Source organism: Xenopus tropicalis, chromosome 8, assembly GCF_000004195.4.
Source record: "Xenopus tropicalis strain Nigerian chromosome 8, UCB_Xtro_10.0, whole genome shotgun sequence".
NCBI classification, from domain to species: Eukaryota; Metazoa; Chordata; class Amphibia; order Anura; family Pipidae; genus Xenopus; species Xenopus tropicalis.
The window spans coordinates 137,293,052-137,321,001 of NC_030684.2; the positions used below are offsets into that span (position 1 = coordinate 137,293,052).

A 27,950-nucleotide genomic window follows, 5' to 3' on the forward strand; every position below is an offset into this window, starting at 1 on the left:
GAGGGGTGGCGAACTAGCTTTGCGCAGGCGCAGTGAGGGGGCGTAGCGGTGTCCAACGCGGCACTTCCGGGAGGAAGCGAGAGACAGGGTGACGTGGGCCGAGCGGTGCGACACAAGCCGGGGAGATGCTGACCAAGTTTGAGACTAAGTCCGCCCGAGTGAAAGGTACTGGGGGGCAGGGGGGGCGCTGCCGGGGCTTGTGGGGTGGGTTGGTATTGGGGCCCTGCCGGGTAGGGAAGTGCAGGCTGCGGGGCCTGGTACAACTGTCAGCTCTAGGGCCGGCTGCCCCCATACAACTCTGCCTTACTCCATTGCCCCCCCCCCCACTTACCTATATGTCAGGGCTGCCCCCATACAACTCTGCCTTACTCCATTGCTCCCCCACTTACCTATATGTCAGGGCTGCACCCATACAGCTCTGCCTTACTCCATTGCCCCCCCACTTACCTATATGTCAGGGCTGCACCCATACAACTCTGCCTTACTCCATTGCCCCCCCACTTACCTATATGTCAGGGCTGCCCCCATACAGCTCTGCCTTACTCCATTGCCCCCCCCCACTTACCTATATGTCAGGGCTGCACCCATACAACTCTGCCTTACTCCATTGCCCCCCCCACTTACCTATATGTCAGGGCTGCACCCATACAACTCTGCCTTACTCCATTGCCCCCCCCCACTTACCTATATGTCAGGGCTGCACCCATACAACTCTGCCTTACTCCATTGCCCCCCCACTTACCTATATGTCAGGGCTGCACCCATACAGCTCTGCCTTACTCCATTGCCCCCCCCACTTACCTATATGTCAGGGCTGCACCCATACAACTCTGCCTTACTCCATTGCCCCCCCCCACTTACCTATATGTCAGGGCTGCACCCATACAACTCTGCCTTACTCCATTGCCCCCCCACTTACCTATATGTCAGGGCTGCACCCATACAACTCTGCCTTACTCCATTGCCCCCCCCCCACTTACCTATATGTCAGGGCTGCACCCATACAACTCTGCCTTACTCCATTGCCCCCCCCCCACTTACCTATATGTCAGGGCTGCACCCATACAACTCTGCCTTACTCCATTGCCCCCCCCCCACTTACCTATATGTCAGGGCTGCACCCATACAACTCTGCCTTACTCCATTGCCTCCCCCCACTTACCTATATCTCAGGGCTGCCCCCATACAACTCTGCCTTACTCCCATTGCCCCCCCACTTACCTATATGTCAGGGCTGCCCCCATACAACTCTGCCTTACTCCATTGCCCCCCCACTTACCTATATGTCAGGGCTGCCCCCATACAACTCTGCCTTACTCCATTGCCCCCCACTTACCTATATGTCAGGGCTGCACCCATACAACTCTGCCTTACTCCATTGCCCCCCCACTTACCTATATGTCAGGGCTGCCCCCATACAACTCTGCTTACTCCATTGCCCCCCCCACTTACCTATATGTCAGGGCTGCACCCATACAACTCTGCCTTACTCCATTGCTCCCCCACTTACCTATATGTCAGGGCTGCCCCCATACAGCTCTGCCTTACTCCATTACTCCCCCACTTACCTATATGTCAGGGCTGCCCCCATACAGCTCTGCCTTACTCCATTGCCCCCCCACTTACCTATATGTCAGGGCTGCCCCCATACAGCTCTGCCTTACTCCATTGCCCCCCCACTTACCTATATGTCAGGGCTGCCCCCATACAGCTCTGCCTTACTCCATTGCCCCCCCACTTACCTATATGTCAGGGCTGCACCCATACAACTCTGCCTTACTCCATTGCTCCCCCACTTACCTATATGTCAGGGCTGCACCCATACAACTCTGCCTTACTCCATTGCTCCCCCACTTACCTATATGTCAGGGCTGCCCCCATACAGCTCTGCCTTACTCCATTGCCCCCCCACTTACCTATATGTCAGGGCTGCCCCCATACAGCTCTGCCTTACTCCATTGCCCCCCCACTTACCTATATGTCAGGGCTGCCCCCATACAGCTCTGCCTTACTCCATTGCCCCCCCACTTACCTATATGTCAGGGCTGCACCCATACAACTCTGCCTTACTCCATTGCCCCCCCACTTACCTATATGTCAGGGCTGCCCCCATACAACTCTGCCTTACTCCATTACTCCCCCACTTACCTATATGTCAGGGCTGCACCCATACAACTCTGCCTTACTCCATTGCCCCCCACTTACCTATATGTCAGGGCTGCCCCATACAACTCTGCCTTACTCCATTGCCCCCCCACTTACCTATATGTCAGGGCTGCACCCATACAACTCTGCCTTAACTCCATTGCCCCCCCACTTACCTATATGTCAGGGCTGCCCCCATACAACTCTGCCTTACTCCATTGCCCCCCCCCACTTAACCTATATGTCAGGGCTGCACCCATACAACTCTGCCTTACTCCATTGCCCCCCCCCACTTACCTATATGTCAGGGCTGCCCCCATACAACTCTGGCCTTACTCCATTGCCCCCCCCCACTTACCTATATGTCAGGGGCTGCACCCATACAACTCTGCCTTACTCCATTGCCCCCCCCACTTACCTATATGTCAGGGCTGCACCCATACAACTCTGCCTTACTCCATTGCCCCCCCACTTACCTATAATGTCAGGGCTGCCCCCATACAACTCTGCCTTACTCCATTGCCCCCCCCCACTTACCTATATGTCAGGGCTGCACCCATACAACTCTGCCTTACTCCATTGCCCCCCCCACTTACCTATATGTCAGGGCTGCCCCCATACAACTCTGCCTTACTCCATTGCTCCCCACTTACCTATATGTCAGGGCTGCACCCATACAACTCTGCCTTACTCCATTGCCCCCCCCACTTACCTATATGTCAGGGCTGCCCCCATACAGCTCTGCCTTACTCCATTGCCCCCCCCACTTACCTATATGTCAGGGCTGCACCCATACAACTCTGCCTTACTCCATTGCCCCCCCACTTACCTATATGTCAGGGCTGCCCCATACAACTCTGGCCTTACTCCATTGCCCCCCACTTACCTATATGTCAGGGCTGCCCCCATACAGCTCTGCCTTACTCCATTGCCCCCCACTTACCTATATGTCAGGGCTGCACCCATACAGCTCTGCCTTACTCCATTGCCCCCCACTTACCTATATGTCAGGGCTGCACCCATACAACTCTGGCCTTACTCCATTGCCCCCCCCCACTTACCTATATGTCAGGGCTGCCCCCATACAACTCTGCCTTACTCCCATTGCCCCCCCCCCCCCCACTTACCTATAATGTCAGGGCTGCCCCCATACAACTCTGCCTTACTCCATTGGCCCCCCACTTACCTATATGTTCAGGGCTGCCCCCATACAACTCTGCCTTACTCCATTGCCCCCCACTTACCTATATGTCAGGGCTGCACCCATACAACTCTGCCTTAACTCCATTGCCCCCCACTTACCTATATGTCAGGGCTTGCACCCATACAGCTCTGCCTTACTCCATTGTCCCCCCCCCCACTTACCTATATGTCAGGGCTGCAACCCATACAACTCTGCCTTACTCCATTGCTCCCCCACTTACCTATATGTCAGGGCTGCACCCATACAGCTCTGCCTTACTCCATTGCCCCCCACTTACCTATATGTCAGGGCTGCACCCATACAAACTCTGCCTTACTCCATTGCCCCCCCACTTACCTATATGTCAGGGCTGCCCCCATACAACTCTGGCCTTACTCCATTGCCCCCCCCCACTTACCTATATGTCAGGGCTGCCCCCATACAACTCTGCCTTACTCCATTGCCCCCCCACTTACCTATATGTCAGGGCTGCCCCCATACAACTCTGCCTTACTCCATTGCCCCCCCCCCCACTTTACTTATGTCAGGGCTGCACCCATACAACTCTGCCTTACTCCATTGCCCCCCCACTTACCTATATGTCAGGGCTGGCACCATACAACTCTGCCTTACTCCATTGCCCCCCCACTTACCTATATGTCAGGGCTGGCACCCATACAACTCTGCTTACTCCATTGCCCCCCCCCACTTACCCTATATGTCAGGGCTGCACCCATACAACTCTGCCTTACTCATTGCCCCCACTTACCTATATGTCAGGGCTGCACCCATACAACTCTGCCTTACTCCATTGCCCCCCACTTACCTATATGTCAGGGCTGCACCCATACAACTCTGCTTACTCCATTGCCCCCCCCCCCCCACTTACCTATATGTCAGGGCTGCACCCATACAACTCTGCCTTACTCCATTGCCCCCCCACTTACCTATATGTCAGGGCTGCACCCATAACAACTCTGCCTTACCCATTGGCCCCCCCCCACTTACCTATATGTCAGGGCTGCACCCATACAACTCTGCCTTACTCCATTGCCCCCCCACTTACCTATATGTCAGGGCTGCACCCATACAACTCTGCCTTACTCCATTGCCCCCCCACTTACCTATATGTCAGGGCTGCACCCATACAACTCTGCCTTACTCCATTGCCCCCCCCCACTTACCTATATGTCAGGGCTGCACCCATACAACTCTGCCTTACTCCATTGCCCCCCCACTTACCTATATGTCAGGGCTGCACCCATACAACTCTGCCTTACTCCATTGCCCCCCCACTTACCTATATGTCAGGGCTGCACCCATACAGCTCTGCCTTACTTCCATTGCCCCCCCACTTACCTATATGTCAGGGCTGCACCCATACAACTCTGCCTTACTCCATTGCCCCCCCCCCACTTACCTATATGTCAGGGCTGCACCCATACAACTCTGCCTTACTCCATTGCCCCCCCCCCACTTACCTATATGTCAGGGCTGCACCCATACAACTCTGCCTTACTCCATTGCCCCCCCCCCACTTACCTATATGTCAGGGCTGCCCCCCATACAACTCTGCCTTACTCCATTGCCCCCCCACTTACCTATATGTCAGGGCTGCCCCCATACAACTCTGCCTTACTCCATTGCCCCCCCCACTTACCTATATGTCAGGGCTGCCCCCATACAACTCTGCCTTACTCCATTGCCCCCCCCCACTTACCTATATGTCAGGGCTGCACCCATACAACTCTGCCTTACTCCATTGCCCCCCCACTTACCTATATGTCAGGGCTGCCCCCATACAACTCTGCCTTACTCCATTGCCCCCCCCACTTACCTATATGTCAGGGCTGCACCCATACAACTCTGCCTTACTCCATTGCTCCCCCACTTACCTATATGTCAGGGCTGCCCCCATACAGCTCTGCCTTACTCCATTACTCCCCCACTTACCTATATGTCAGGGCTGCCCCCATACAGCTCTGCCTTACTCCATTGCCCCCCCACTTACCTATATGTCAGGGCTGCCCCCATACAGCTCTGCCTTACTCCATTGCCCCCCCACTTACCTATATGTCAGGGCTGCCCCCATACAGCTCTGCCTTACTCCATTGCCCCCCACTTACCTATATGTCAGGGCTGCACCCATACAACTCTGCCTTACTCCATTGCTCCCCCACTTACCTATATGTCAGGGCTGCACCCATACAACTCTGCCTTACTCCATTGCTCCCCCACTTACCTATATGTCAGGGCTGCCCCCATACAGCTCTGCCTTACTCCATTGCCCCCCCACTTACCTATATGTCAGGGCTGCCCCCATACAGCTCTGCCTTACTCCATTGCCCCCCACTTACCTATATGTCAGGGCTGCCCCCATACAGCTCTGCCTTACTCCATTGCCCCCCACTTACCTATATGTCAGGGCTGCACCCATACAACTCTGCCTTACTCCATTGCCCCCCCACTTACCTATATGTCAGGGCTGCACCCATACAACTCTGCCTTACTCCATTGCCCCCCACTTACCTATATGTCAGGGCTGCACCCATACAACTCTGCCTTACTCCATTGCCCCCCCACTTACCTATATGTCAGGGCTGCCCCCATACAACTCTGCCTTACTCCATTGCCCCCCCCCCACTTACCTATATGTCAGGGCTGCACCCATACAACTCTGCCTTACTCCATTGCCCCCCCCCACTTACCTATATGTCAGGGCTGCCCCCATACAACTCTGCCTTACTCCATTGCTCCCCCACTTACCTATATGTCAGGGCTGCACCCATACAACTCTGCCTTACTCCATTGCCCCCCCCCACTTACCTATATGTCAGGGCTGCACCCATACAACTCTGCCTTACTCCATTGCCCCCCCCACTTACCTATATGTCAGGGCTGCCCCCATACAACTCTGCCTTACTCCATTGCCCCCCCCCCACTTACCTATAGGTCAGGGCTGCACCCATACAACTCTGCCTTACTCCATTGCCCCCCCCCCACTTACCTATATGTCAGGGCTGCCCCCATACAACTCTGCCTTACTCCATTGCTCCCCCACTTACCTATATGTCAGGGCTGCACCCATACAACTCTGCCTTACTCCATTGCCCCCCCCCACTTACCTATATGTCAGGGCTGCCCCCATACAGCTCTGCCTTACTCCATTGCCCCCCCCCACTTACCTATATGTCAGGGCTGCACCCATACAACTCTGCCTTACTCCATTGCCCCCCCCACTTACCTATATGTCAGGGCTGCCCCCATACAGCTCTGCCTTACTCCATTGCCCCCCCCACTTACCTATATGTCAGGGCTGCACCCATACAGCTCTGCCTTACTCCATTGCCCCCCCACTTACCTATATGTCAGGGCTGCACCCATACAACTCTGCCTTACTCCATTGCCCCCCCCCACTTACCTATATGTCAGGGCTGCCCCCATACAACTCTGCCTTACTCCATTGCCCCCCCCCCCCCCACTTACCTATATGTCAGGGCTGCCCCCATACAACTCTGCCTTACTCCATTGCCCCCCCACTTACCTATATGTCAGGGCTGCCCCCATACAACTCTGCCTTACTCCATTGCCCCCCCACTTACCTATATGTCAGGGCTGCACCCATACAACTCTGCCTTACTCCATTGCCCCCCCACTTACCTATATGTCAGGGCTGCACCCATACAGCTCTGCCTTACTCCATTGTCCCCCCCCCCACTTACCTATATGTCAGGGCTGCACCCATACAACTCTGCCTTACTCCATTGCTCCCCCACTTACCTATATGTCAGGGCTGCACCCATACAGCTCTGCCTTACTCCATTGCCCCCCCACTTACCTATATGTCAGGGCTGCACCCATACAACTCTGCCTTACTCCATTGCCCCCCCACTTACCTATATGTCAGGGCTGCCCCCATACAACTCTGCCTTACTCCATTGCCCCCCCCCACTTACCTATATGTCAGGGCTGCACCCATACAACTCTGCCTTACTCCATTGCCCCCCCCCCACTTACCTATATGTCAGGGCTGCCCCCATACAACTCTGCCTTACTCCATTGCTCCCCCACTTACCTATATGTCAGGGCTGCACCCATACAACTCTGCCTTACTCCATTGCCCCCCCCACTTACCTATATGTCAGGGCTGCCCCCATACAGCTCTGCCTTACTCCATTGCCCCCCCCCCACTTACCTATATGTCAGGGCTGCACCCATACAACTCTGCCTTACTCCATTGCCCCCCCACTTACCTATATGTCAGGGCTGCCCCCATACAGCTCTGCCTTACTCCATTGCCCCCCCACTTACCTATATGTCAGGGCTGCACCCATACAGCTCTGCCTTACTCCATTGTCCCCCCCCCCCCCCCACTTACCTATATGTCAGGGCTGCACCCATACAACTCTGCCTTACTCCATTGCCCCCCCCACTTACCTATATGTCAGGGCTGCACCCACACAACTCTGCCTTACTCCATTGCCCCCCCCCCCCACTTACCTATATGTCAGGGCTGCACCCATACAACTCTGCCTTACTCCATTGCTCCCCCACTTACCTATATGTCAGGGCTGCACCCATACAACTCTGCCTTACTCCATTGCTCCCCCACTTACCTATATGTCAGGGCTGCCCCCATACAACTCTGCCTTACTCCATTGCCCCCCCACTTACCTATATGTCAGGGCTGCCCCCATACAACTCTGCCTTACTCCATTGCTCCCCCCCACTTACCTATATGATTGTCTGCAGCATATACTTACTGAACCCCACTTTCTATATGATGACATCACCAACAATCATTGCACCCCCTTATCTGTTACCCCAGTAGCTGTACCCCCTCTTATTAACTGTATACACACTGATTGCACCCCCTTATCTGTTACCCCAGTAGCTGTACCCCCTCTTATTAACTGTATACACACTGATTGCACCCCCTTATCTGTTACCCCAGTAGCTGTACCCCCTCTTATTAACTGTATACACACTGATTGCACCCCCTTATGTTACCCCAATAGCTGTACCCCCTCTTATTAACTGTATACACACTGATTGCACCCCCTTATTTGTTACCCCAGTAGCTGTACCCCCTCTTATTAACTGTATACACACTGATTGCACCCCCTTATCTGTTACCCCAATAGCTGTACCCCTTCTTATTAACTGTATACACACTGATTGCACCCCCTTATCTGTTACCCCAGTAACTGTACCCCCTCTTATTAACTGTATACACACTGATTGCACCCCCTTATCTGTTACCCCAATAGCTGTACCCCCTCTTATTAACTGTATACACACTGATTGCACCCCCTTATCTGTTACCCCAATAGCTGTACCCCCTCTTATTAACTGTATACACACTGATTGCACCCCCTTATCTGTTACCCCAATAGCTGTACCCCCTCCTATTAACTGTATACACACTGATTGCACCCCTTATGTTACCCCAATAGCTGTACCACCTCTTATTAACTGTATACACACTGATTGCACCCCCTTATTTGTTACCCCAGTAGGTGTACCCCCTCTTATTAACTGTATACACACTGATTGCACCCCCTTATCTGTTACCCCAATAGCTGTACCCCTTCTTATTAACTGTATACACACTGATTGCACCCCCTTATCTGTTACCCCAGTAGCTGTACCCCCTCTTATTAACTGTATACACACTGATTGCACCCCCTTATCTGTTACCCCAATAGCTGTACCCCCTCTTATTAACTGTATACACACTGATTGCACCCCTTATCTGTTACCCCAATAGCTGTACCCCCTCTTATTAACTGTATACACACTGATTGCACCCCCTTATCTGTTACCCCAATAGCTGTACCCCCTCCTATTAACTGTATACACACTGATTGCACCCCTTATGTTACCCCAATAGCTGTACCACCTCTTATTAACTGTATACACACTGATTGCACCCCCTTATTTGTTACCCCAGTAGGTGTACCCCCTCTTATTAACTGAATACACACTGATTGCACCCCCTTATGTTACCCCAGTAACTGTACCCCCTCTTATTAACTGTATACTCACTGATTGCACCCCCTTATCTGTTACCCCAATAGCTGTACCCCTTCTTATTAACTGTATACACACTGATTGCACCCCCTTATCTGTTACCCCAATAGCTGTACCCCCTCTTATTAACTGTATACACACTGATTGCACCCCCTTTATTTGTTGCTATGAATAACATTATCCCTTTCTCCTCTGCTGGTTCTGACTCCTGAAACAATGTAGCAACTCTTGAAACAACTTGGTCTCCAGTTCCTACAGTGCCTTGCAGCGTTGCCGTTAGTCATTTGCTCAAAGGAATTATACTTAAATATGGGGTATAGTTATAAAAGGGGAGAAGATACCCATAAAACAGTGTGGCTGTGTAATGTAATAATTGTGCCCCCCCCCCCAACTAAAAAAAAAATAATGATAAAGGTGAAGTTAAAAGTACATTTATTTAGAACAAGAAAAAGCCTAATGCGTTTGGTGCCTATTGGGGCCCTATAACCCTTAGTATATTATAGAATGGCTTGTTCTTAGCAACTTTTTAATTGGTCTTCATTTTTTTTATTTCTTATGGATTTTGAATTATTTTATTTTTTTCTTTCAAATGGGGGTCACTGACCCCGGCAACCGAAAACATTTGATCTGTGAGGCTACAATTTTACTGTTATTGTTACTTTTTATTACTTTCTAGTCAGTTCCTCTCCTGTTCATTTTCCAGTCTCTCATTCAAACTACTGCCTGGTTGCTAGAGTAATTTGGACCCTAGCAACCGATACCTACTGAAATTCCAAACTGGAGAACTGCTGGAAAATAACTAAAGACCAGTTGCAAATTGTCTCAGGCTATTAAAGGGGTTGTACTCCTTTAAGTACACTTTGAGTATGTTATAGAAAGGCCAAATCTAAGCATCTTTTCAGTTAGTCTTCATTAATTGTTTTTCATAGTTTTTGAATTATTTTCCTTCTTCTTCTAACTCTTTGCAGCTTATAAATGGGGGTCACCGACCCCGGCAGCCAGAAAAACTATTGTTACTTTATATTACTTATTTTTTTATTCTGGTTCTCTCCTATTTATATATCATTCTTTCATTCAAACCACTGCCTTGTTGCTAATGTAATTTGGATCCTAGCAACCAAATAGTTGCTGAGAGAGCTGCAGAACAAAAACTGGAATAATTAAAAAACTACAAATAATAAAAAATGAAGACCAATTGCAAAGAGGAAAAAGGAAATCATTTTTAAATATTTGATTTGTTCAATTGACATGGAGTCTATGGGAGATGGATTTTCTGTAATTGGGAGCTTTCTTGATAATGGGTTTGGGGATGAGCAATCCCAAGCCTGTACAGGAGCCTGCTGTGTTTGTGACAGGGCTGAGCAGAGGAGCATTAGGAGACGCTTTCTGTATCAGTCATTTTAGCTTTGACTGGGCAGATAGAACAGCAGGGGGCGCTCTGCAAATGTTTGATAATAGCTGTGTGCAGAGGCTAATATCATGAACACTAAAAGCAACCAATAAGCAGTAGTAGCAACCCAACCCCCTCTCATCCTTGCCCCTTTCTTCCGGATCAGCAAAGGGCAACTTGTACCTTACAATGGCACAGGATTCCCTCATGAGTATCGAGTATATGGTGACTGCATTGCATGACTCTGTCTTTGCTTTGTGCCGTAGGGCTGAGCTTCCACCCGAAGAGACCGTGGGTCCTCACCAGCCTGCACAATGGGGTCATCCAGCTGTGGGACTACCGCATGTGCACCCTTATCGACAAGTTTGATGAGCACGACGGTGAGTTGCCGATTGGCGCTATGTACGGCCCTTGTTATACAGCCTTGCATGCATTAAAGCAGAAGGAAAGGTGAAAACTAAGCTTTATCAGAAAGGTCTATGTAAATAATGCCGTAAGCACTCACAGAAATGCTGCACTGAGTCCTCTATCAAAAGAAACACAGGATTTCTTGTCTCTTTTTGTGTACACGTGTTCTCTCTCAGGGCATAGGCAGGAGTCTGCTCCCTCTCCCTTCTCCTGCTCCCTCTCCCTTCTCCTGCTCCCCCTCCCACCAGAATACGCCGCTCCTCCCATCAGAATACGCTCCTCCTCCCAACTCTGTAATCTAAGCTACCAGCAGCCAGATCTGCAGCTACTGAGACCAAGCTAAAATGGTAGCTGCTATCTTAAACAAACAGAAGGAGCTTCTAGAATACATTAAAGCTTTCTGCTTGCCCTATTGTGGCTAATGTATTGGCAGTAAAATTTCAAAACGCCTTTCCTTCTCCTTTAAATGGCAGTTGGTCTTGTCCCCTAGGTCCCGTCCGTGGCATTGACTTCCACAAGCAGCAGCCATTGTTCGTATCAGGAGGGGACGACTACAAAATCAAGGTAAGGAGGGATACATGTTAGTGGGCGTCAGGAACGTACCACTAGAATTCGATGGGGGGTGTAACTATCGACTGTGTCTCGTTAAGGTGTGGAATTACAAGCTCCGGCGCTGCCTCTTCACCCTGCTGGGACATCTCGATTATATCCGCACCACCTTTTTCCATCATGTAAGTATGCCACCTAGGCCCAAGCCTCTCCATTAGCCAATGAGCACACAGCTAATGTACAGTCTCATACAGCAGCTCTGTTGTGACGTCACTTCCCATTGGCTTTAGTGACAATCGAAAAGGTCACTGGTATTTAAATTGACGGGAAGGGGAGGAGTTATACTGGGGTAACACTAAGCCATGTTCTGTCGTTATTAGGAGTACCCCTGGATCCTGAGTGCCTCTGATGATCAGACCATCCGCATCTGGAACTGGCAATCTCGCACTTGCGTTTGGTAAAAATGAGCTTGTTTCCTGTCCATCAGAGGCTCTGATTGGCTGGCTGGGTGGATCCTTGCCCTTAGTGTCACCGTAACAACCTTCTCCTTCTATTGCAGCGTTCTGACGGGTCACAACCATTACGTCATGTGTGCTCAGTTCCACCCCTCTGAAGACCTGGTGGTATCTGCCAGCTTGGATCAGACTGTGCGCGTTTGGGATATTTCTGGTGAGCTGCCCAGGTTGAGGGGGTCCATGTGGTACCTGTCCATTCCCAACTGCACGGGGAGAGAAGCGTTGGAGCAGGGGAAGTGGTGTAGGGGGTCAGATGCAAGTTTCAGGGAGTTGCAGCACATTGAACAATACATAGGGCACCGAAATTCACCCACAAATGGTTTCCCCCACCAGTGGTCCGGCCCAGTATCTATCACATGACGCGTTTATCACAAGTAGTAATGTCAGCACTTCTAGTAATAGATATCACACACACTGATTAGGTTTTGTTTGTCTTCCCCTGGATTAGTTTGCTTCGGAATCTATAGGATTAGGCTAAAGGCCCAATGGTGGTTCTCCGTTAAAGGGGAACTCCACCCAAACACAACATAGTTTCAAGCAACTTTGCAATATCATCAATTGAAAAATATGCAGCCTTTACATGATTTTTAATGGAATGATATGGTTTGAAACAGTTCCCTAAGCCCCGCCCCCTGTTCTCTTGCTGATCTGGCTGACTACTTTGTAACATTAGTCGCCTGTCCTCAGCCTGCATCCTCCCAATCCCACAATTCCCTGCTGCACACGTGAAAGGAACATCGCAGTGCAATGCATTGTGGGTTATGTAGTTCCTGTAAGCTGTGGAGAAGTTGTTACAATTTGTAACATCATTGTTTTAGTCTCTCCTCCCCTGCCAGGACTTCAAATGGGTAATTGGATGCAACATGGCGCTCTTAAAGGGTACAGAGTGCTGTTCTGAGACACTTTGCAATTGGTCTTCATTATTTTATTACGTGTGGTTTTCGAATTATGAAGCTTTTTGTTCATCAGCTCTCCAGTGTGGAATTATAGCAGCTATGTGGTTGCTAGGGTCCAAATTACAAGCAACCAAGCAGTTGCGTGAGTGAGCCATATGAATAGGAGCAGCCTGAATAAAATCTGAGCCTCACAGAGCAAACAGTTCTTTGGCTTCCGTGGTCAGTGACCCCCATTTAAAAACTGGTAAAAAATGAAGACCAATTAATTTGTAGGTTTAGAATATGGTTAGTAAATGGGCCCAGGCTGCCCCCCTGCTCCATGGCTTCCCTCCTGCAGTTGTGGGTGGGACAGGCCGCAGTATTACATAAGTACACGGCAGATAAGACCAGTTGTTAGAAATCCTGGGCTGGAGGTGAGAAGGCTCTGCCTCCCTCTTCATCCTCTGCCCAGAGGAACCTTTGCTGCCGTCTCTTCCTCTGTGGATGAAATGCTAATGTTTATGTCTAACTGCCGTGGGGTGCATGCTGGGTAAACCCGTTTAACCCTTTCCAGTGTGCATGTCGGCAGTAATGTTCCCTATCATGGGATGGTAAGAACTGACTGCAGAACTAACTGTGTGTGTATCTCATGTATCCAGCCTCCGTGTCACGGCTGTAATGATAACCACTGTCTTACGTGACTAACTGCCCTCTCACACTGTCAGCTGTACATCCCCCTGTCTGCACATTCATATTTAGGAGCTGCCATATTGTTTCCTTAAGCACAGTATAGGGCCAGGGTTTATCACATACAGAGGGCATCCTTTTCTAAAATACCCAACCAGAATGGTCGTATTGGGGATATTTCCTGGGCCTGCATTCAGCGGCTCGGGGGTAACCAGTGCGGCTATATGTCACACACTGGCATTGGCACAGCAGCTCGGGGGTAACCATAGCAGCTCTATGTCACACACTGGCATTGGCACAGCGGCTCGGGGGTAACCAGAGCGTCTTTATGTCCACATACTGGCATTGGCACAGCGGCTCGGGGGTAACCAGAGCGGCTTTATGTCCACACACTGGCATTGGCACAGCGGCTCGGGGGTAACCAGAGCGGCTTTATGTCCACACACTGGCATTGGCACAGCGGCTCGGGGGTAACCAGAGCGGCTTTATGTCACACACTGGCATTGGCACAGCGGCTCGGGGGTAACCAGAGCGGCTTTATGTCACACACTGGCATTGGCACAGCGGCTCGGGGGTAACCAGAGTGGCTATATGTCACACACTGGCATTGGCACAGCGGCTCGGGGGTAACCAGAGCGGCTATATGTCACACACTGGCATTGGCACAGCGGCTCGGGGGTAACTAGCAATATGTCACACACTGGCATTGGCACAGCAGCTTGGGGGTAACTAGCAATATGTCACACACTGGCATTGGCACAGCAGCTTGGGGGTAACTAGCAATATGTCACACACTGGCATTGACACAGCGGCTCGGGGGTAACCAGAGCGGCTATATGTCACACACTGGCATTGGCACAGCGGCTCTGGTACTACAGGGATTATTTACAAGCGGAACATAAAATGCTCCTTCAGTTAAATCCCTGCTGCTGTTTCCATTTGCTCCAGTCCTGGGTGTGATCTCCAGTCTGTATAGCACTACTCATACAGTTTGTGGGTGCACTGATCCCCCACACTTACCCATATCCAAACAATAAAGCAACACTCAAGGTATTTTGTGCAAATATCTCCCAGGAAAGTGGATCGTTTGCCCATATATTGCAGTTTGCATGACCGGAGCCCCTGGTTTGGCCATTCCTGCACTCACTTTTACATAATCCATGAAGAATTCTAGTGTTTTTTTCAGCATTACCAGAACACACCATAGTTCCTGTGCCAGAAAGCTCAATGCCTGCAAGCTAACCACTATGCACCTCTGGCCTCTCCATTATGACTTGAACCCATTTCCCTGTAATTCTCCCCCACGTGCATGCATGCAGGATCTAACCCTCAGCACCCCCATTAACCCACCACCCCACCATCAAGTTAGCACACTGGTCCATCCAAAGTGTCCTTCCCTGCCCTCTGGGTCTGTGCAGTTCCAGACATTTTCCACTCATGCCTCTGCATCACTTGCCAGCGGAGGCCTGCAGCCATCTTCAGATCCAGGCCGGGGGCCCTCCATTACTTCGTTTCCACCGATGCTCATTGTGCCATTATGTTTGTGTACCGCTAAGATCCACCTGAAAATCTTAGTCATACCTGTCAGCTGGCGTTTCTCCAATCAAACCTTGCCCTGAAATTGAGTCAGTGACCCCCAGCAACCAGAAAGCAGATATAGTCCATCTCCCAGTTTGCATTTCAAATCACTGCTGGATGTTTGGGTCAATTCCCTTAGCAACCGTATAGTTTGAATTCCAAACAGAATACATGGGGAAAACCAGCAACACAGAGGCTTAGTTTTTCACGGTGGTTTTGGTGGCACAGTTGGTAAGTCTGGCTATTGTATATCACATTGCTGCTTTGCTTCTCTTACCCCGCCCTGCTCTCCTCTCACGGAAAGGCCTGAGGAAGAAGAACCTGTCTCCTGGAGCAGTGGAAGCTGATGTCCGGGGAATCTCTGGGGTGGATCTGTTTGGGACGTCGGATGCTGTAGTGAAGCATGTACTAGAGGTACTGAGCGCAGCCATAGAGTTATATGTACATCCTAGAGAAAATCCCAGGCATGACCCTTCTCCGTCTCTCTGCAGGGGCACGATCGTGGCGTTAACTGGGCTGCCTTCCACCCCACCATGCCTCTCATTGTATCTGGAGCAGATGACCGACAAGTCAAAATCTGGAGGATGAACGGTGAGCGCTTCACTCTTCCACCATTTATGTTAGTTCTTTGGATGTTGGTGGTTTGCTAACGTCTCACTGTGGGGTATCCCAAATGCTTTGCTTGGGTTTACGTCACCCCGTTTTATTTGGGTCATCTAGTCACTCGTAAGTCGCGTAGACACTGAAGCGTTGCCATTTTTTTTCTTTATCTTGCAGATTTTGCTCCACCAAGCACGGGCCAGTCCCCAGCCGACATGCTGAGAGGTGTATGCCCGCTATTGCTTTGTGCAGCATGCTTCCTGCTGAAAATCACTGTAGTATTTAGTCCCTTTCTGCCTAGCACAAGTAGACTAAATCCCCCCCCCCCCCAAGTCAGGGGCTGGGGTGATACATTGGTATCACCCCAGCCCCTTACAGCTCTGGGCTTACCCATTAATAAAGCCCTTGTCTTGCCAAATGTTCATCTGTAGCGGATAAGTAAAATAAGTTGATGAGAGTGCTATTCTAAGCACTTTTGCAATTTACATTTTATTATTATAAGATATTAAGGATTAAAGTACTGTTAATATGAATGCATTTTGTTACAACAGCACCACCTGTTGGTCACTTTCTGAACAGTAAGCAGTCGAGGAAGTTGTCCGAGAACGAAAGAGTACTGCTCTGATGGTTTTATGGTTAGGAAAAGACATAAGGAAAGTTATCTGGGGTTTTTAATGTTTTTCCAAACCAGAAGAACATCAGATCTTTATCCTGACAACTTCCTCCTTAATATCTTGGAATTAAAAAAAAAAAAATGTATAATTGCAAAAGTGCCTAGAATAGAACTTACTTTAAAGGCCAAATATCACAATTTGTCCTTTGTAATGCCCTGACGCCCTGTTACAACAATGTAAGTCACCCCAAGCCTTATACAATCCAATAATCCATAGAGTAAGGCTTCCAATACTACAGTGATCTTGCAATGGCATTACTTTGGGGATTCTGGGTAATTACTGGCTTGAAGTTTTAATAGGCCTACGGGCTGCACGGAGCGTGTGTGTGTGGTTTGTAGTTGTTTTTCTATGTAGCAATTTAATCTAACTGTATTACATATTAAAACAATGACACCCAGTAATGATCCGGGGGGTATAGGACCCATCTGTAGGGGACAGGGCCAAGGCTTCTAGACAGTAGTTTTCAACATAGTGTCCATCTTTCCTGGATCCATATATTCAACAGAAGTCATACACTTGACTCCCCTCACTCCTATATTTTTGTACTCTGTGATTGCTCTATTTAAATCCTGTTTGGCAGCAGAGTGTCCATATCAGGCTACATATGTGCTATAACTGACTGGCGATTCTCTCTCCCGCGCAGAGTCCAAAGCCTGGGAAGTGGACACGTGCCGCGGTCATTACAACAACGTCTCGTGCGCCGTCTTTCATCCCCGCCAAGAGCTGATTCTCAGTAACTCCGAAGACAAAAGCATTAGAGTGTGGGATATGTCCAAAAGGTGAGACACTTTGGTCAGGTTTGTTTGTTGGGTTTTTGCTGCCGATGTTAGAGTGCATTGGCTATAGACACCGGGATCCAGGGGCTATAGCTCCATTCTTGGCTTAGGATATAGTCAGAACTGACCGTGTTCAAATTTCTCTCTCATCTACAGGACTGGAGTCCAGACTTTCCGCAGAGACCACGACCGTTTCTGGGTACTGGCCGCCCACCCAAATCTTAACCTGTTTGCTGCAGGTAATACCCCAGTTGTGCAGTAGCATAATCTGCAGAAAGTGATGTCCAGATGGCACGGAAAATGCCAAAGCAGATTCCTTTACTAATGGAACCCTCTCTTGTATGTTATCCTTGCACAGGGCATGACGGTGGCATGATTGTATTCAAGCTGGAACGAGAGCGTCCCGCCTATGCCGTGCACGGCAATATCTTGTATTATGTGAAGGACAGATTCCTGCGCCAGTTGGACTTTAACAGCTCCAAGGATGTGGCTGTTATGCAGCTAAGGAGGTGAGACTGTGATTAAGGAGATACTAACATTCTGCTGATATAGACAATCTCAAGATTAGACTGGGTCACTGTATATGATGCACTGGGTTAGGAAATTCAGTTTAGGAAGGAGAATGTGGGAGATACAGATAGTCATCTGAGCTTTTCCTTCTGCAAACAAACCACCCAGTGCAGTGCCAATTGCTACTTAGATACACAGAAAGGGGTTGTGGGAGCACTCCAAGGCTAAATAGAGTATACAAATACAATGGAAGTGCAACTGATCTGGCCAAATTAACTACAAGTATACAAAAAGAGAGGGGGATTGATCAATGCACATTCCCTGGTCCCCTGTTTCATAAGTAAATTGTCTATGCTAGTGCGTGTATTTACAAAAACAGGGGTTTTTAGTTACAAAATTATGACCATAAGATTGGTAAGCCCCCATACCCCGTCAAGGTAAACCCCGTATGGTGGTCCTATCTATTTACCTCTGGTCATATTTTTCAAAGGCTGGTTTGAGTCAGAGGGCTTAGTCACTCCCATACCTTTTGCTTTTAAAGAGAGAGATTGGCAGGACCACAGCTTGGTTCTACAGGCTTAATCCTCCCCCGCCTGCGGCTTGTAAAGGAGAAGACTGCCTATTAACCAACACCCATTTTATGAAAGGCATAAGCCCACCATAAAAGGGACGGGTGTGGGGCTGCTAACCCACATGGAAGTTTGGCCATTCTTCCTGCAGAATAACTCTGCTAAAATACATACAGTAAATACACAGAAAGGGGTTGTGGGAGCACTCCAAGGCTAAATAGAGTATACAAATACAATGGAAGTGCAACTGATCTGGCCAAATTAACTACAAGCATACAAAATTGCTACTTATCCTATGTGTCTCTTATATTTACAGCGGCTCCAAGTTCCCTGTGTTCAATATGTCGTACAACCCAGCTGAAAATTCCGTCCTGCTTTGCACGGTAAGAATAGGCATGACAACCATCCAGATCAGTCCAGGGAGACATGTACTATGGGTTCCTTTATTTTTCTTACACTTCAAATCTCTTGTAACAGAGAGCCAGCAACCTGGAGAACAGCACTTATGACCTGTACACCATCCCCAAGGATACCGACTCCCAGAATCCCGATGGTAAGCTATAAATAAAGATTAGAGGCCATTGGAGGCCCTTACAGTCCTGTTTTGATGCATCTGCTGATAATGTTCCTCTGCTCAGCCCCTGAAGGGAAGCGATCCTCTGGTCTGACTGCAGTGTGGGTGGCACGGAATAGATTTGCCGTCCTGGATCGCATGCATTCTGTAAGTAGAATAAAACATTCTGCTTTTAGCTTACAACTTGCTTCCATTTCTGCCACTTATTTTGCCTTTCTCCCCTTCTTGTAGATTCTCATCAAGAACCTGAAGAATGAGATCACCAAGAAGGTCCAGGTGCCCAACTGTGATGAGATCTTCTATGCCGGCACTGGGAACCTGCTGCTCCGGGATTCCGACTCCATCACTCTATTTGATGTGCAGCAGAAGCGGTAAGTTGCACCGCCAGGTTTTCTTAGGGGTATACAAGTCATGCAGTTTTGCCAGTGCTGTTATATGGAGACCATTATGTGTAAAAATGTATTCAAAATAGTTAGGCAAACATGTAATCTATAAAGACTGGGAGTGAGCAGATGTCTAACTTAATAGCCAGAACACTGCTTCCTTCTTTGCAGCTCTCTAATCTGTAAAAAGCCAGTAACCAATCAATGACTAGAGGGGGTCCATATGGGACATAACTGTTTGCTTTTGGTCCTTAGCACGCAGATCAGATTCAAAAGCATACTAAGTGAGCCTTATGTCCCATGTGGCCCCCCTCAAGTCACTGACTAACTAAGAGGTTAGAGAGCTTAAAGCAGGAAGTAGTGTTCTGGCTATTATGTTAGACATCTGTCCACTTCAGACTTTATAGATTACAATTTTGCCTAACTATAATAGAAACATTTTTGATTTAGCACAGTTTTATTTTTACTCTGAACTGTTCCTTTGAGTGGGGTTTTCATAGAAGACACGTTTAGATTGAGACTTAATTGTCTAAATAGGGAAGAGTTTGCCAGACAGCAAATTGGTGGGCTTAGTTGGTGGCAAAACAAAGGGTGCATCACACAGGCACAGATACCAAGCAATCTGTGTATATCTATCCATTGCAGCACCCTGGCATCTGTGAAGATCTCCAAAGTGAAGTATGTCATTTGGTCCTCCGACATGTCCCACGTGGCTCTTCTTGCCAAGCATGGTAAGCTTTATAAAAGGCTGGGCTAGTTGCTGCTGCGCTTTTTTTTTTTTCTGGGGGGGGGGGGGGGGGGGGGGGCATTTATGCTCTGCAGGAGAGTGTCTCTATTTAACACCAAGGGAAGCATTATTCTTTGCCCCTAAAGGATCAGGCTTATAGGACTGTTGGAGAGAGCAGAGAGGCAGAGAGGAGCTTATGGGAGATGCAAACTCTTGATATTTGAATTCATCCTCTGTTTTTTTTTCTTCCTCAGCCATTATGATCTGCAATAGAAAGCTGGAGTCCCTCTGCAACATCCATGAAAATATCCGTGTCAAGAGCGGTGCCTGGGACGAGAGCGGGGTTTTCATCTACACGACCAGCAACCATATCAAATACGCACTCACCACTGGGTACGTCTATTTCCATTTTTTTCAGACTTTGTTTCCATCGCTTTAGTGACATGGATTATGGTAGATAAAGGGGGTGGTTCACCATAAAGTTACATTTTAAAATGTTCTAGAATGTTGTATTCCTAGCAGATTTGCAGTTGGTCTTCAGTATTTATTCTTTATAGTTTTTAAATTATTTGCCTTTCCCTTTCTCTCCTTTCCAGCAGGCAAAAACTATCGCTCTGCAAGGCTACAACTTTTTTGTATTATCGTTACTTTTAATTATCTACCTATTCAATCCCTCTACTATATTAACTCCAGTCTCTGTTTCAAACCACTGCCTGGATGCTATGGAAAATAAGAATATAGTTGCTGAAATACCAAACTAAAGAGCTACTGAACAAAAAGCTAAAGAACTGAAAAACCTTAAAAAATGAAGACCAATTGCAAACTGTATTAGAATATAATTGTCTGTGCCAGCCAGAAATCTCATGCTTACACTTCCATGGTTTTTTTCTCTTTATAACAGAGATCACGGTATTATTCGAACACTGGATCTGCCCATTTACATCACACGCGTCAAGGGCAACAACGTCTACTGCCTGGACCGGGAGTGCAGACCTCGGGTGCTGACCATTGACCCCACTGAATTCAAGTTCAAGCTCGCTTTGATTAACAGGAAGTACGATGAGGTGAGAGCTGATTCCCCATTGGGCAATAAGATATCTAAGATATTCTGCAACATACTGTATTGGCTGCTGTCTCCTCAAGGCTGAGGTCTGATTGGCAGAATGTTAATCTTGTGGGGTAAAGGCTTATTTAATACAGGTACGGGGTATTATCCACAAAATACAGGGTGGTTACAGAAATATCCCTTACCCAGAAAACCCCAGGTCCTAAAGGTCCCCATACACGGGCCTTAGACCGACTCAGCAGCTAATCAGCCCGTGTATGGGCACTACCAACGGGCCTGCCCGACCGATATTTGGCCTGAAATCGGGCAGATCTCGATCGGGCAGGTTTAAAAATCTAGTTGGATCGGGGACCGCATCGGCTCGTTGATGCGGTCCCCGGACCTACTTTTCCTATGCCCCTCATTATAATTCGATCGTGTGGCCCCAGGGCCATCGATCGAATTAGCCTGGATTCTCCGATATCGCCCACCCGTAGGTGGGGGATATCGGGAGAAGATCCGCTCGCTTGGCGATCTTAAAGTGTATGGGGACCTTAAGTATTCCAGATAATAGATCCCTTTCCCATTTTGCCATTGTATGTCTGGTTACCGGGGTTAGTGATGCCAGAAAGCAGATTTATCTCTCTATTAAGGACTTCTAGTACAGGGCAGTGTAAAAAACCTTTATAATATAAGTAAATATATTGATTTAAGTACAATTATTTAGTTTGTTTCTGATCCTCTCATCCTCAGGTGCTGCACATGGTGAGAAATGCTAAACTGGTGGGACAGTCCATCATTGCCTACCTCCAAAAGAAGGGCTACCCAGAGGTGGCACTGCACTTTGTGAAGGACGAGAAGACCCGATTCAGCTTGGCTCTGGAATGTGGAAACATAGAGGTATGCGTTTTAACAGTTTGTCTAGCTTACAAGTTTAAGCAAACCGTTTGGAAAGTTTGAGGGTTTAGTGACCCTATTGTGCCAACCAGTTGATTAAACCTCGAAACTCTCAAGTCCTGTGGGGAGTCCTTTTACCTGAGTTCCATAAAAGATAATACTTTTTTTTGTCCCCTATTTCTACATCTCCGTTCTATACAGGAATGGTGTTACAGGTATGGGATCCCTTATCCGGAAACCCATTATCCAGAATTCCGAATTACAGAAAGGCCATTTCCCATAGACTCTATTCTAAGCCAATAATTCTAATTTTTAAAAATTATTTCCTTTTTCTCTGTAGTAATAAAACGGTACCTGTACTTGATCCCAACTAAGATATAATTATCCCTTTTTGGGGGCAGAACAGCCCTATTGGGTTTATTTAATGGTTAAATGATTCCCTTTTCTCTGTAATAATAAAACAGTACCTGTACTTGATCCCAACTAAGATATAATTACCCCTTATTGGGGGCAGAACAGCCCTATTGGGTTTATTTAATGGTTAAATGATTCCCTTTTCTCTGTAATAATAAAACAGTACCTGTACTTGATCCCAACTAAGATATAATTACCTCTTATTGGGGCAGAACAGCCCTATTGGGTTTATTTCATGGTTAAATGATTCCCTTTTCTCTGTAATAATAAAACAGTACCTGTACTTGATCCCAACTAAGATATAATTACCCCTTATTGGGGCAGAACAGCCCTATTGGGTTTATTTCATGGTTAAATGATTCCCTTTTCTCTGTAATAATAAAACAGTACCTGTACTTGATCCCAACTAAGATATAATTACCCCTTATTGGGGGCAGAACAGCCCTATTGGGTTTATTTCATGGTTAAATGATTCCCTTTTCTCTGTAATAATAAAACAGTACTTGTACTTGATCCCAACTAAGATATAATTACCCCTTATTGGGGCAGAACAGCCCTATTGGGTTTATTTCATGGTTAAATGATTCCCTTTTCTCTGTAATAATAAAACAGTACCTGTACTTGATCCCAACTAAGATATAATTACCCCTTATTGGGGGCAGAACAGCCCTATTGGGTTTATTTAATGGTTAAATGATTCCCTTTTCTCTGTAATAATAAAACAGTACCTGTACTTGATCCCAACTAAGATGTAATTAATCCTTATTGGAGGTAAAACAAGCCTATTGGATTTATTCAATATTTAAATTATTTTTAGCAGACTTAAGTTATGGAGATCCAAATTATGGAAAGACCCTTATCCGGAAAACCCCAGATCCCGAGCATTCTGGATAACAGGTCCCATACCTGTACTATCTTTAACTTGATTAGATAAACACCTTTACTGCTCAGTGTTGCTGCCTCTGGATGGGAAGGTTCATGGTTAAGTTGATGGCTGTGAATCTTATTGTTTCCCTAATTATCAGATCGCCCTTGAAGCAGCGAAGGCTCTGGACGACAAGAATTGCTGGGAGAAGCTGGGGGAGGTGGCCCTGCTCCAGGGGAACCACCAGATTGTGGAGATGTGCTACCAGCGCACCAAGAACTTTGACAAGCTCTCCTTCCTTTACCTCATCACCGGCAACCTGGAAAAACTGCGCAAGATGATGAAGATCGGTAAGCCATGCCTATGCCACTCAGACTTTAAACCAGAGGGCTATGAAATGTAAAGCTTAACCTGCCTCTTGTCTTGGGCTACAGCGGAGATCCGTAAGGACATGAGCGGCCAGTACCAGAATGCACTGTTCCTGGGGGACGTAGACGAAAGAGTGCGGATACTGAAGAACTGTGGGCAGAGTAAGTCCAGTCACTTTTCCTTACCCCATGCTGTTTCTTTGGTTCCTTGCTGTGAGCTAATCTTCTGCTCTTCCTCAGAATCTCTGGCCTACCTGACAGCCGCCACCCACGGAATCAACGATGAAGAAGAGGGCTTGAGGGAGACTTTCGACCCAGAAAAAGAAATAGTAAGGATTACGGTGAAGTTCTTGGGTTGGCTCCGATTTAGCATTTCTTTAGGCAGCCCTCGTAAAGTCAAATATTTTCTTTTATAGATTCCAGAGGTTGACCCTGATGCTAAGCTGCTGATGCCCCCACCCCCCATCATGCCTCTGGACACCAACTGGCCTCTGTTGACCATGTCTAAGGGCTTCTTTGAAGGATCCATTGGCAACAAAGGTAAGGAGGCTGCTAATAATGTTTTCTATTAGCCCATCCTTTCCTAAAGCCCTCATTTGGTACAGAGCATTTTGAAATAGGGACAGTGAGCAGCCCCTGTGCTGCTTTCCATTTAATTAAACTTACCTAATGGTTGTTGCCTTTGCAGGTAAAGGTGGAGCCCTGGCTGCGGATATCGATGTAGATACTGTGGGAGGTGAAGGCTGGGGAGAAGATGCCGAGCTTCAGCTGGATGAAGGTGAGCAATTGATTCACCCCCTATTCCCACCAGGTATAATTGAGGTAGAATAGGAAGCTAAGTGTTCTAATTTTTTGTAGATGGTTTTGTGGATGCTGGAGAAAACTTTGGAGACGAGGTGGCAGGCAAAGGGCAAGAAGAGGGCGGTGGATGGGATGTGGAAGAGGATCTTGACCTTCCCCCTGAACTGGTGAGTGGCACTCGGATCATTGGTACTGAATGATGAGCACAAAATATCTGAATGAATCCGCTTCAAACTAGAGATTCCTTTCATTGAATCCAATAACAACTGTGCTCTGGTTTCTAGGATGTTCCCTCTGGCCCGTCTGGCACAGCTGAAGATGGATTCTTTGTGCCCCCAACTAAAGGCAACAGTCCATCGCAGGTATTACTGGTTTCTTGTGCAGGGAAAACACAGCATTGTTTGGATAAAGTTGCACCCTACGTGTGATTGGACGCCAATTAACATATTAGCGAAGGGAATATTTCTCAAGCCTTAATGTTTCTGCTTTATGGAGATACTGATGTTTGGCCTCTGGTGTATCCCATCTCAAGGGTGTTGAGCCAGTGGTGTGCTTTGGTATGAGAATGTACTTGAGTAGATGTCTAAAGGTGGCCACACACGTGGCGATTTGCGATCTTTCCGATGGTCGCACGAAAGATCGTACAATCCGCCACTAACCTGGGTTGAAACGGCAGATAAGGAGGTAGAAACAATAGGATTTGTACTTCCTTGTGCCGATTCAGCCCTGACGGCAGATTTTGCTCAGGCGCCTTCTATGGCGCCCGATCAAAATCTTTTAACCTTGCCGATCGGCGAGCCGACCAATATCAGCAGCCTCCTACGATATCGGTCGACTTGCCATACACGCACCGAATATCGTACGAAACGAGGTTTCTGACGATATTATCGGTGCGTGTATGGCCAGCTTAAGCCAAGCCATCTGTCTGGCTGTCTGTGTTAGGCCTTATAAAGGATCCACTATTAGGGCAATTACAACTCTCTAGTCACACCACCCAGTTGTGTTCTTGGCCTGATATCTAAGGACAAAAGTTGGGATATTCTCATCCCAGTAAGTATCAAGTAGGCATCCCATCCTGACCTCTTATCAAAAGGGTTCCAAAGGGTGCCGGCATCAGGCTTGCAACTTGTGTTTTCTTTCTATAACCATGGGTGTAGCTGAGGGACTCGAGCATCCAGGCTGTTCACCAGACCCGCTTTCAGTTCAACCCCTGGGCACAGATTTGCTTTTCACATTGCCAATACTTCTATTTTTGTGTCACTGTCCTCTCAGTATTCAGAAACTGATCATTCCCTTTCTGCCCGCAGACATGGTGTAATAACTCCCAGCTTCCTGTTGATCACGTCCTGGCCGGCTCCTTTGAAACTGCAATGCGGGTAAGTGACTCTTGAGCCGAGTATTCGTGTAGGTGCCCTGCTCAGAATTTAGAATTCTACTCAGGTATTTTATTGTTTGTTGCCAGTTGCTCCATGACCAAGTTGGAGTGGTGGACTTTGGCCCGTTCAAGCAACACTTCCTCCATACCTTCTCCCGGGGTCGCAGCACCTACCAGGCCCTGCCAGGTCTCCCATCCATGTATGGCTACCCTCAGCGCAATTGGTAAGCTGCTCTCCACTACCACTTCCAAAGTGAATAGTTCACCACCATATAGATCTTGAAGTGGCTCCTTTGTTACCTTAGGACTTCATTCTTTATGCACCGTCCCTTTCTCTATTCAGGAAGGACGCAGGGTTAAAGAATGGGCTTCCTGCTGTCGGCCTGAAGCTCAACGACTTGATACAGCGCCTACAGCTGTGCTACCAGCTCACCACATCTGGCAAGTTTGAGGAGGCTGTGGAGAAGTTCCGCCTGATCCTTCTCAGTGTGCCGCTGCTTGTCGTGGACAATAAGCAAGAGATTTCCGAGGTAGGTACCCCTGGCTGAGAGTTTCTGGAGGCTGCCAGCAGTCTCATGTGCTGAAAATGGTTTGATTTTATGTCCACTTGAATTATATTCTGTCGGAATTGGCAGGCCCAGCAGCTGATCACTATTTGTCGTGAATACATTGTGGGTCTGACCATGGAGATAGATCGCAAGAAACTTCCAAAAGACACTTTGGAGCAACAAAAACGCATCTGTGAGGCAAGTAAAGCCACCAATCTGTGCATAGGCTGATATCGGGTTGGATATTCTCTAGTTGGGGGGAATATTACAGATCAGGGTCTGCTATATGGGACATCTCTAAGGTGTATAACCCAGACGTTATATGGGTCTACGCTACATCCTTACTGTGCATGAGCACTGTTAGTTGTGCAATCACCTGAGCGTGTTTCATTTTGTTTCCTGTGCACAGATGGCCGCCTATTTCACACACTCCAACCTGCAGCCCGTGCACATGATTCTGGTGCTCAGAACCGCCGTCAACCTCTTCTTCAAACTCAAGAATTTCAAAACAGCGGCTGCTTTTGCCCGGCGACTCCTAGAACTCGGCCCCAAGCCAGAGGTGGCCCAGCAGGTAAAAGAGCATTATAAATTCCTCGTACAAGTTTGCTCGGGGATCTCCTACTAGATCCAGCGGTAATCCTTGTCTCCTCGCTCTCCAGACCCGAAAAATATTGTCCGCTTGTGAGAAGAACCTGACGGACACCTATCAGCTCAACTATGACATGCACAATCCCTTCGACATTTGCGCTGCCTCTTACCGGCCCATCTACAGAGGGAAACCCGTGGAGAAATGCCCCTTGAGCGGCGCCTGTTACAGCCCCGAGTTCAAAGGACAGATCTGTAGGGTCACAACAGTAAGTAACTTCCATCTAGAACCTCTTGACTGCTGGACTGATAGCTGTGTTGTAGAACAGACTGCTGTTGTAGTTAAACTGCATCTGGGAGGCTCCTTGTGGAACAGACCAGTACACGTCCTTTATAAAAATCAGCCTGGGCCCTGCCCTGCTGCCATGTTGGATCCATTACCCAAGTATCCTTGGGGCCCAAAGCGCAGTATAGTAAGAATTTACTTCTCTCTGGTATATCTAACAGGCCTGTAATGTCTTTCTACCTAGGTGACGGAAATCGGCAAGGACGTGATTGGATTGAGGATCAGCCCTCTGCAGTTCCGTTAAGGACCCAACGTGCGACCCGTCCGGGGCTGCCCTTTTCTCTGTAGTCATTGTAGAATGCGCCTTGTGTTGCATGATTTAACCCTTTTCTCTTTTTCCTGCCCTAGAAACTTGTCACAGTGTGTATTAGCTGTGGGAATAAACTAACTGCTCTGTTCTCTCAAGAAACAAGACCAAATAAAGATTAACGGAAAAAAGAATTGGCAGTCAATGTAATTGTATCACATATACAGGTATCTGAGAACTAATGTGTGTGTTTGGGGTTCCAGGCTGCATGTAAGCACCGCGC

General features: G+C 48.1%; 1 protein-coding gene across 1 annotated transcript; it reads left to right on the forward strand.

The window, feature by feature from the left end:
- Positions 1 to 72: 72 nt before the first annotated feature.
- Positions 73 to 27,861, forward strand: copa (COPI coat complex subunit alpha). Its single transcript, NM_001127994.1, is given in 33 exon segments — positions 73 to 165; positions 11,018 to 11,131; positions 11,650 to 11,723; positions 11,810 to 11,890; positions 12,089 to 12,165; positions 12,268 to 12,377; positions 15,668 to 15,777; positions 15,855 to 15,954; positions 17,281 to 17,416; positions 17,570 to 17,652; positions 17,772 to 17,922; positions 18,809 to 18,875; positions 18,970 to 19,045; positions 19,131 to 19,213; positions 19,298 to 19,437; positions 20,095 to 20,180; positions 20,431 to 20,569; positions 21,078 to 21,240; positions 21,975 to 22,121; positions 23,558 to 23,747; positions 23,832 to 23,927; positions 24,006 to 24,094; positions 24,182 to 24,305; positions 24,454 to 24,543; positions 24,624 to 24,733; positions 24,851 to 24,928; positions 25,874 to 25,942; positions 26,029 to 26,165; positions 26,285 to 26,471; positions 26,577 to 26,687; positions 26,899 to 27,060; positions 27,149 to 27,343; positions 27,605 to 27,861. Coding segments are annotated over 33 exon segments (3,675 nt in total). The 5' UTR covers positions 73 to 125; the 3' UTR covers positions 27,665 to 27,861.
- Positions 27,862 to 27,950: the final 89 nt, after the last annotated feature.